At 43.3% G+C, this 11,603-nt stretch overlaps 1 protein-coding gene across 2 annotated transcripts in view; it reads right to left on the reverse strand.

The window, feature by feature from the left end:
- The window catches only part of LOC118359288 (non-muscle caldesmon-like), a 42,345-nt gene extending 31,399 nt beyond the window's left edge, over nucleotides 1-10,946 (reverse strand). Inside the window, exons 1-2 of one of the 2 annotated variants that reach the window (XM_035737754.2) lie at nucleotides 10,570-10,946; nucleotides 1,046-1,198 (exon numbers count right to left, since the gene is read on the reverse strand). In XM_035737754.2, coding sequence (XP_035593647.1) covers nucleotides 1,046-1,198; nucleotides 10,570-10,628 — 212 coding nt within the window. In that variant the 5' untranslated portion in view covers nucleotides 10,629-10,946. The remainder of the gene's footprint in view (nucleotides 1-1,045; nucleotides 1,199-10,569) is intronic. The other variant, XM_035737756.2, reaches the window with a different exon arrangement.
- Nucleotides 10,947-11,603: the final 657 nt, after the last annotated feature.

Genomic DNA, 11,603 nt, shown 5'->3' on the forward strand with positions numbered 1-11,603 from the left:
CCCAAGACGCTCTGTCGTAAACATTCTTCCGAGCTGCTGTAATGAGAAATGCAGCTGTGTGTTCTTCTTTGCATGGAGAGAGTGAATCAACCAGTAAGGTAGAGAGAGAGAGAGAGAATAGAGTGAGAGAATGAGCGTGTGTGTGTGAGAGAGAGAGAGAGAGAGAGAGAGAGAGAGAGAGAGAGAGAGAGAGAGAGAGAGAGAGAGAGAGAGAGAGAGAGAGAGAGAGAGAGAGAGAGAGAGAGAAAAGGAGGCATGTGGAGATTAGTGGAAATATGTGTTTTTTTGTAACCACACATCCTCAGGATAGTGGAGCAAACCCATAAACAACTGAATGTATAGCAAACAAGGGGAAGTAACTATCCCAGTAGAACTCCCTTGGTATTATTACATTTTAGTAATTTAGCAGATACTCTTATCCAGAGCAACTTACATAAGCATTTAGGGTTAATAGCCTTGCTCAAGGGGTACATTGACAGATTCTTCACCTAGTCAGCTCAGTAATTGAACCACTGACCATTCAATTACTGGCCCAACACTCTAAACCACTACACTACCTGGCTCCACAGCCAGGAAATCTGACAAACAGCCCTTCATATAAATCATTATATCAGCTGCTTCAGCACAAGACAAAACATAATAGAAACAAACTGTAGTTTGGATGTGGGAGATGTGACATGAATGAGTGGGTCACAAGGTTGGGCTCCGTTCAAATTGAAGGCAGACAATTTATTAAGAAGTGATTTGAATTTAACATTCAGAAATGTAAATCATTTTGAAATCATTTTGAAATAAATAGTTTCTACTTTTCAGTTCACTGAGAAGACATTGAATATAAATGCAATTTTTTTGATAATTGAATTGTAATTGTAGTTTGTTTCCTGAATTGACTGTCTTCACTTTGAATTCAGAATTCAGCCCAACCCTGTGAGTAATGTTTGGTTGTGGGACAGGGATGATAGGAGATGAGTCATGCCTGATCTACAAGGTTCAATAACACCATTATCATGCTTGATGAGTCATAGTATAGTACTTGGGTACTTACAGGCCATCCTCCGCCAAGGCCCCATTGTCCAGTGAGGGGCCTCCAGGGCCCAAGGTACTGCTGCTGCCCATACTGCGGAAGGACTCCCGGGCCCTCCGCCGACGCTCTCGCTCCACCTCCTCTGCATCCTCCACGCTCCTCTGGGTGGTTATTCTGTGGGGCGAGAGACGGGGTGAAGATATTTGTTTAAAGCTACAGTCTGTGATTTGTCAAATAACAAAATGGGTCACCTCCACTTGAGAGATGAGGCTAAGGAAGAAATATAGTAAGAATTGTAATGACCATTGAACAGCTTTCAAAATCCCAGACTATAGCTTTAGAACCTTACTGAGAAATGCTTTTCACCCCCATGGGTCTTTGAGTTTTTTGTGCCCGACATGGTTGGATCCCATGAGTCATCGTCCTGGGCTCTCCCAAGAAGATGTTTCTAAACAATGGCCTGTTAATTCCTGGAGAAGGGAGATTGCCAGGAGAACATCTGCCTCAGACCTCCTAGCATTCAGCTCGTCACGGATGAGCGATGACATCCCAACAGAACATCGGAAATTCTACTGCATGACTGTGTTTATCTCACTAGTAAACATACACACACACATGTGGTTCTACTCATGTTTGCATTTTACTGCAACAACACATTTATCACAAAAGTGTAAACCACTTTCTCCACGTCAGACCAAACCAAACTCCCCTTGGGATTCAAAAAGGGTTCAAAGTGCATCCTCACTAATGTAGACATTTAAATGTTTCCTGGAAGTGCATGACATCTAGTTTTCTGTATTCATGAAGAGCAGATTCCACAGCACTTATGGACTTGTCGGCTGAACTGTTTATCTGTTTTGTAACAAAGGGGTCATGGTACTAGCCTCAGAGTAAATTTAGGAAGTTCAAGACATCTATTTTTCAATGTAATGAGCAGATAGTTTACAGCACTTACAGACTTGTCTGCTGTACGTCTCTGCTGTGTAGCTAGCGAGGGCCATGGTATGAGCCTATAAGGGTGAATGCAGGAGAACTGCCTGGTCAATAGGTTCCATCTGTGTGTCAGGGTGTCAAATGACAACACTCACATGCATTCAGCTTCTGGGTCAATTAAGGCAGTCCCAGGTCACAAATAGGGCCCTAATGTGTCCCAGGCCCCGGGGCGTTTGTGTTACCACCTGAGGCCTTCTGCTTCAGTGACTCTCCCTTTCACAACACTGCATATATAGGTCCATGAAGGTGGGATGGTCCGTAAAATCACACCCCACACCCCCACCGCTAATCACAGGGTTTTTTGTGAAAGGGAAAGGGGGGGGGGGGTGAAAGGGTCAGAGCACAGCTGGATCTAGGTTACCCAGATACGTTCCACTATTTTCAATGTTGGTTTCCTTCACAATCAGAACTGGTGGCCAGGGGAAAATGAGTTGATAACCAAGTGCCCAACACCACTGACTGACGGATGAACCAGGAAGTATTCTCATGGTTTCACAAAGGCGACTTCACGGACGGGTTTTAAAACTGATGTATAAACTCATTTGATATGTCAATTGAGACACAAAGGATCATTTTTGACTTTGTCTCCTCAAAAATGTTGACACAACACAACCATTGTGGAGACAAGAACGCAGGCACACCATCCCATTTGGTATGGTATTAGAGGATGTGGCAGTCGGACTTAACTTCTTATACCTATCATTCTTTTTCCTTTCATTTGCATTATGGGATTATCTCATTCTTGGCACCAGTCAAACGTCTTGACTCAGATGATGATGTCATTAATCTGTTGGTGACTGGATTATCGATGGCCTTTATTTCTTTGTCATCCTCTTTCACTCACTGTCTAAATCTGTCCTTGTTTAAACCTAATCAAAGAGACCCATTTTCTCACCCCGTTTGTCTTCTGGATCTGCAACCGTGGGAGGTGGGGGGGAATAACAGTGAGGAAAGACACGCCAAAGAATCTGGTTTACATTGGGGCTTATGTTGCCTTTCCTGACAATTGTAACGACATCTAATCTCGACTTCCTCTAAATAATGTTCAAAAGCCGCAGGACCAAAGAGCCAGATTCCGACAGTTAGACTGTTAAGTGGATTTATTTGGGGCTGTTTTCCCCTTTGTAAATTCACACTAGAGCAAGCCTGAGCATGCCACTGTTGTCTCCACACAAAACTGAAAACAAACAGACAACTGCCTCTCCAGACCAGATGGGTCGGTGTTGTGTGTCACAGGGGAGTGTGATTAGCAGAGTTCTTGGAGTGGGAACTGCCAGATGTTTCACCTTTCTGACAGACTTATTTACTTATCAAATCACATTTTATTTATCACATGCACTGAATACAGTGAAATGCTTACTTACAAGCTCTTTCCCAACAATGCAGAGTTAAATAAGAAAGTGAAAAACACATGAGGAAATATACCACACAAGAATGAAGCTATATACAAGGAGTACCAATACCATATCAATGTTCAGGGGTACGAGGTATTTGAGGTAGATATGTACAGTGCCTTCAAGAAGTATTCATACCCCCCAACCCCCCCCCCCCCAAAAAAAATGTTTTTTACAAAGTGGGATTCAAATTTATTGCAATTTTTTGTTAACGATCTACACAAAATACTATGTAATGTCAAAGTGGAAGAGCATTTCTAACATTTGTATAAAATTCATGGAAAATAAACATTCATATATATTCATTAGATAAGTACGCAATAGATTACAGTCACATTGGCAGTGATTACTTGCTGTGAGTTTTTCTGGGAAAGTTTCTGAGAGCTTTGCACACCTGAATTGTACCATATTTGCAAAAATTCTTCAAGCTCTGTCAAATTGGTTGTTGATCATTGCTAGACAGCCATTTTTAAGTCTTGCCATATATTTTCAAGCTGATTTAAGTCAAAACTATAACTAGGTCAGCCAGGAACATTCAATGTCATCTTGGTAAGCAACTCCACTCCAGTGTATATTTGGCCTTGTGTTTTAGGTTGTTGTCCTCCTGGAAGATTCATTTGTCTCCCGGTGTCTGGTGGAAAGCAGACTGAACCAGATTTTCCTCTAGGATTTTACCTGTGCTTTATTTTTATCCGCCCAAATAAACTTATGACAAGCAGAACCATGACATGATGCAGCCACCCCGTGTTTGAAAATATGAAGAGGGGTATTCAGTTTGGATTTGCCACAAACAATGCTTTGTATCAGGACATAAAGTTAATTTCTTTGGCACATTTTTTTCAGGTTTACTTTAGGGCTTTACAGTTTTGGAATATATATCCTGTACAAGCTTCCTTCTTTTCAATTAGGTTAGTATTGTGGAGTAACTACAATACTGTTGGATCCATCCTCAGTTTTCTCCTATCACAGCCATTAAACTCTGTAACTGTTGTAAAGTCACCATGACGAAATCCCTGAGTACCTTCGTCTCCGGCAACTGAGTTAGGAAGGGCGCCTGTATCTTTGTAGTGACTTGGTGTATTGATACACCATCCAAAGTGTAATGAATCACTTTGCCATGCTCAAAGGGATATTCAATATCTGTTTTGTGTGTAGGCCAGTGACACAAAGTCTCAATTGAATCCATTTGAAATTCAGGCTGTAACACAACAAAATGTGGACAAAGTCAAAGGGTGTGAATACTTTCTGAAGGCTCTGTACTGGGCCATCCCCACCACCCTCTGTAGTCAAGGGCGGTGCAGTTGCCATACCAGGCGGTGATGCAGCCAGTCAAGATGCTCTCGATGGTGCAGCTGTAAAACTTCTTGAGGATCTGAGGGACCATACCAAATCTTACTTACTGAGGGATTTTATTCCTCCTAGAGCATAGGCCACCAACAAACTTAACAGAAAAAGGCCACTCCTGGGTTTCAGACTGGAGGTTCAGATATTGGGAGAAGTTTGACGGTCTAAACAGCAGTCAGGGGATCACAAGCAATAACCATGTTTCATGATAATGTACTGTATTTGGTTAGCAAAGTGCGGGTTGCAGACAGCCCGAGTGAAGTTTGCTCTGTAAGTTAATGACATGATCTACCCCAGCAATAAAGCCTTCAAATGCTCTGAGGGTTGGAATGATTATGGAACAAAATGTGAACCCCTCTGGTAGTTCATTCTCCATCTCTGACTCCCTTGTTAGGTTTGACACCTGGCTGTTAAAGATGATTGACTGGCCACCCGGAGATCACAAAGATCAATGGAGTACAGGAAGAGAGGTGACCCCTAATATCTCACTGTGACACACCGGGTTTCCTGCCACACTGTGAAAATTAGAGCCAAAATTATGACCGAGCCATATATTCCTTCTGTTGTGTAGCATTTACATGTACACACACACACACACTTTGCTTGACCATTGTACGTAATACTTGACTAGAGACGCATTAGGTAAGAAAGTAAGTATTTCACAGGAAACCACAGTCATTATTATCTTAAAGTTAGAAAGGTTCAGAACACTTGTTTAGCTCTTCGCTACTCGCTGAACGATTATATAATAACATGGTGTCCTTCCACTATTAAAAGCCAAACAGACAGAAACTGAAGAGAGGGGGCTGTGAAAAATGTCCAGGATGATGTCATGGTTGTCATGAAACAAGTTAGAACAGTTGCTATGTGGACGCCATTACATCAGCCAGACACAATACTATGTTGTTGACGATACTGAGGAGATTACTTTTCCAAGAATCGAGTGAACAAGTCACTAACTGAGAGGAGCTTTTGCCAATTCACACTGCCATGAACTAACTTGAACTACAGATTAAAACCAAGTCAGCTGTAGCCTTATGTGTCTCTACTCAAACGAATGAAAGTCTACTATGAATGCCACATCATCATGACACTTTCCAGTCATTCCAAAATGGCTGGTCATTTTCAGTGAAACGCAACATGTTTATGGCAGACGTTTACACACGGCCACCTGGGGAGGATGAACTATGACCATGGAGGTGACTGCCAGGCAATCTGACTGCATTGCCATCAGAGGAGGCTGGTGAGAGGAGATATAGGAGGCCGGGCTCATTGTAATGGCTGGAATTGAATAAATGGAACGGTATCAAACACATCAAACAGGGAAACCAAGTTTGACTGTTCCATTTATTCCATTCTAGCCATTACAATGACCCTGTCCTCCTATAGCTCATCCCACTAGCCTGCTCTGGCTGCCATGGACACAGGCCTGCCTGGGCTCCCCCTGTAAGCCAGTAGAGTAGACAGTAATCACTAATCGCCATGTTATGGCTCTCGACTGGCCCCCCGTGCAGAGCCCAAATGGAGCACAGCTCATTTACTACAGTCTGGGAACACCAGGCTCCTTTTGGTTTGTTTACCTACGGGGTTTAGTCAAAGCTCATTACACACAGGTAACTGACAAAATAAAGCAAAACACCAACATAAAGTGTCTTAATGCGGCGTTGGTCTCAACTGCATGGAATACCCTGATACAGCTGTTCAATGAGCAGGTCTGGTGAATCGATTTGCACCATCTTATCTCACTGTGTGGGATTTGATGGTTTTAAGTCCATGGTGAGACCGATAGAGATAAAATCCATCCACCACTGAGTCTATCTTATCCTATAGGATCTTAACTGACCAAGGCAGGAGAGATAACTGTCAGAAAGCCAGTCTGTCTATCACCTCTTTCCATTCCTGCTCTAAAGAGAGTGATCTATGGAGAGGGAAACACCTGGGTGTTTGCTTTCCCCTGTTGCCCTCCAAAAGCCGACAACCTTTGGTAAGGCACACGAGGGCAAGGGCAACGGAGAACCTTGGTCAAACATTGTTTACTATATAGGGAACAGGGTGCCATTTGGGACATAGACAGAGTTCATTGCCTTTTCACTCAACTGGCAAAGCCCACCACATTCCCCTGTCTCTTCTCTCTCCCCCCCTATCGTAAAACAGAGAGAACACCTAATCCACCGAGGTCACAGGCTGAGGTGGGTGGATCTGTAGTATTAATGTGCCTGTATTGATCAGAATCAGAATTGCCTTTATTCGTCAGGGACATTTTAATATACCCAGAATTTATCTTTGCGAAATGGTGCTGCCTGCAATAGACAAAATATACATTTACACATAGTCTACATATAGACAATATAGACGCAGGCTAGCATAGGGGTGAACAGGCCAAGGTGGGGTGGGTCTGTAGTATGAGTGTGTGCATTAATGCAGGCTAGCAGAAGGGTGCACAAAACAGACAGACTTGCTCTGCTTGACGCATCCCTGGATGCCTTGTGAATGATCTCATCACAAACCTCTGAGTGATAGAGGATCAGAAAGACAGAAAAGAGAAAAGCTCTGTCTCTTTCTCACTCTCACTCTCTCACCCTCTCTTTCTCACTCCATCTCTCTCACTCTCTTTCTCTCTCCATGTTTCTCCCTGTCTCTCTCTGTCTCTATATATATGTCTCTCTCTGACTTCATTCAAAACAGATCCACCTCACATTCTTTCCTTGACTCATTCTGATGAATGGGTCAACATCAGATACAACGTGTTTAGAGGCCACGGCTTTTTCTGAGATTGTTTCCATTTGTGTTCTGTTTGCTTTTATTGGTATCGACACAGCGCTCTTGGAGGTTTTAATGTGGTTTTCCTGTGAATACCTCCTCTTGGTAGAAGCTGAAGTTTGGGACAGTTTCACTGCTTAGTGTAAGGGTGCTTTTCACCAACAATAAGACTCAAATTTGAGTCAGTATTTCTGACTCACTTAATAGTAAATCTGAGGCAACATAACATTTAATCAAGAGGATGAAGGATCATGAACAAACTGTAAACCATATTTTTGTTACAGTAAACAAATAATACATACTTCCAAGGGTTTGGCATTGTCATATACTTTCTAATGATGGGATGGGACTCACTTGATAAAAAATCTTGGGCAACAGAACATGTAGACAAGCGTGTGAGAGGTTTGGCATTATCTGACACTAAGGTTGGGATGGAGAAGTGTCTGTCTGAAGCTGATGTCATCCATCTCTCTCCACATCTGCACTGAGGATTAGCCCAAGTGTCTCGTGGGAACACAGTTTTGATGCTCCCCCCCCCAGGCCTGGCTGTATAGTATTTATGTTCCCTAAAGACATTGGATAAAGTGCCTTCTACTCACCTCCTAACTTCCCACACCCTCTGAGTGCCTAAGCCTCAACTCTCAGGTGTTTCATAAACCACACCTGCTCTGCTCCACCGGAAATCCTCAAGCCTGTCTTTCTTCTCCCATTGACAAAACTGGAACACTCTGAATAGACAATTCTCAGTGAAGACTGAATTCTGCATTCATTTACTCTCTTTCACTTATTATTGTGTTAATCATGACAGTTGAAGTGTCTTAAGGTCCCTTTCCCAAACAGTGTTCTGTGTTTGATCAATCAGGGAAGGCTCTGGATCGACTGATCCGCTGTTTGGAAATTAGACTCGATAGATTCCATCTATGTTATTTCATGTCTCTCGTATTTTAATTGTGTAATTGCTCCCCCCCTTCATGTTATAGTGATATTTCTATTTCTATTGTTTATTACCATTTTCATTATTTTATTTCACTAGTCTTGCGAGTTGAAGCGGGAAGCCTAAGACTTCCACTGTGCCCTGCAATCACACCTGCAACCCTGACCATGTGACTATTAAACACTCTGAATCTGAATGTTGAGTGATTTCTGGACCTGCACTAAAAGGAGGGTATCGGTTTACAGACCACCTACACTTTACTTTCACTACTGGCTCTCTCCCTCAGAGTAACACTGGGGGATAGGAAATGTCAAATAAAGAGAAATACCTAACATGCCGCCACCCGTAAGCGGCCCCTTTTCACAAGGGAGTGGCCCATGTCACCCCTGTCACCTTTCACACAGTTCACAGCCCCAATTTGCCTCAGTTTCAGTCAGAAGCGAAAGCCTGGGGCACCAATCTCATTATCTCTCCTTCTTTCTTTCTTTCTCTTTCTATCTCTCTCTCTCTCATTCCCTATCTCTGTCCCTCTCTCTCTCTCTCTCTCTCTCTCTCTCTCTTATTCCTATCTCTGTCTCTCTCTCTCTCTCTCATTCCTATCTCTCTCTCTCTCTCTCTCTCTCTCTCTCTCTCTCTCTCTCTTCCTTCTCTCTCTCTCTCTCTCTCTCTCTCTTTTCCTATCTCTCTCTCTCTCTCTCTCTCTCTCTCTCTCTCTCTCTCTCTCTCTCTCTCTCTCTCTCTCTCTCTCATTCCTTCTCTCTCTCTCTCTCTCTCTCTCTCTCTCTCTCTCTCTCTCTCTCTCTTATTCCTCTCTCTCTCTCTCTCTCTCATTCCTATCTCTCTCTCTCTTCCTATCTCTCTCTCTCTCTCTCTTCCTATCTCTCTCTCTCTCTCTCTCTCTCTCTCTCTCTCTCTCTCTCTCTCTCTCTCTCTCTATTCCTATCTCTCTCTCTCTCTCTCTCTCTCTCTCTCTCTCTCTCTCTCTCTCTCTCTCTCTCATTCCTATCTCTCTCTCTCTCTCCCTCTCTCTCTCTCTCTCTCTCTCTTATTCCTATCTCTGTCCCTCTCTCTCTCTCTCTCTCTCTCTCTCTCTCTCTCTTATTCCTATCTCTGTCCCTCTCTCTCTCTCTCTTTCTCCCTCCCTGTCCCCCAGAGTCTTCGAGAGGAAAAACAAACAACCAAGGAGATCTGATGTAAAGGTCTGTCTGTGGTGTCAGAAGCACTGCGTCAGTCCTAGCTGACAAAACTCCACTCCGTGGTGAAGGAAGTTTCTGATGAACTTCACCAACTTCACTGGAGACGAGACTAGTCTTTGTGAAATCTAGCTCTGACGACATCGATTCGCCCAAGGTCAATACTTCACAAATGTTTTATTAGGAAAATGTTTGTCCTCTGAAGTTGCTTGCCTTTCTTTGTTTGCTGAAATCCATATTTTTTCTATAAACGTTAATCAAATACAACCACAGACTGCCCATGTGGCCATTGAATCTCAACAAGGAAACAGTCAGTGGTGGTATTTGATTAACTTCAGTCCCAGTCCCTGTCCAGGTTGTGTTGTCAACAGTGATAAGACCCAGGGCAGTGGACATTGAATTACCCCTCCTGTAATCATAGCAACAGGAGAAAGCCCAGGGTCTGTATACATGAAGCGACTCAGAGTAGGAGTGCAGATTTAGGATCAGGTCCCCCCTCTTAGTCATTATGATATAGAAGGCAAAAGTGTGCTGATCCTAGATCAGCACTCCTACTCTGAGAACATTTGTGGAAGCTGCTGTGGGCTCTACCTCTGACCAACATCTACAGTACACTGATCCATCTCTCTGGTGCTCGATCTGACAAACATGTTCACTAAAGAGTGGCTGGCTAGCCAGAACTGGGGATATATGGCTACATGGTTTAGCATGGTTTAACATACAGTGGTTCCTCAATTAAAAGTTGCGTCATACCACGGTATAGTGTACAATATGCCGTGCTATGGTACGCAATGGACTCTAGCAGGCTACAAACATAGTGCTGTGACTCAATTTACTAGAGTTGAGCACCTTTTTTCTCGAGCATACCTGAAAAACAGCATACTTAACTATCTCTACTCCAAAAACGGGTTTCATGTTTTTACTCACTTCAAGAGGTTCTGCAAACCTTGCTTGCTGGAGTTTCTTCTCAGGATAGCATGTGACATGTCTCCTTTCTCCTCTTCTGACCCTCTTTATCGGAATCAAAATATCACAAGTGTAGCTCCTCTTCCTCCGACAGAATGACAGAACCTCTCTGTCTTTTCCAGTCCTGAGCCCAACGGCCAGTGATGAGGTTTCTATAGGACAGATCTCTGTACTCCTCTTTTGTCCCTCAGACGAGAAGGCACATACACTTTCTGACCTAGCCACACAGACACACACCCCCAGGTCTCCCTCGTCTCTTAGATGCTGGCCCCCACGTAGCCTGTTGAAAATGTGAGGAAAGCTCAGAGCAGCACTCTCTTTCCTCTCACAGAGACAGACTTTAGTTACTGCCCCCCTCACCCTCCTCCTCTCTCCCTCTCTCCTCCTCCTCTTCCTCTCTGCTACATGTGGTTCTTATTGAGTGCTCAGACCGTAGCCCAATATCTTTTTTCCTCCCTTACCCGTTCTGCAGGATCATGTGGCTTTCCCTGGGGGAGATGTAAGATGATACCCCCACCCAACGTCCTCCAATCCAGACCCCTAATACCCCCTGTCCCTCTGTCTGTCCCCCGGGCCCATCCACTCCCTACATCTCAATCTTCATTCAGATTAGAAAAGATTAAGAAAACAATTGAGATATATGTGTTTGGGAACAAACAACACTTCATGGTCCTACACATATATTAAATGCTTGTCCTGTTCACACTACCTCAAATGACTAATAATCAGTAAAAAAATTATTGAGTAGGTTCAGTTTTATTTACCAATCATAAAGTAGTAAAAACATTTTGAATGAACACATTTCGTTTATCAAATATGATTTATTTAGAGGCATGTGGCATTTGGAGAAGTACTGTGTGTCACTTTGGTGGTCCTACTGTTTATGTTCCTTTCCAGCCTGTCTGGAAGGTAGAAAATACATGACAAAGTTCAGTTTTCTTGGAAAACTATCAGGGAATATTGTGAACATGCAACAACAGGTCATTGGGGAGTCT

This window comes from Oncorhynchus keta, chromosome 26, assembly GCF_023373465.1.
Source record: "Oncorhynchus keta strain PuntledgeMale-10-30-2019 chromosome 26, Oket_V2, whole genome shotgun sequence".
NCBI classification, from domain to species: domain Eukaryota; kingdom Metazoa; phylum Chordata; class Actinopteri; order Salmoniformes; family Salmonidae; genus Oncorhynchus; species Oncorhynchus keta.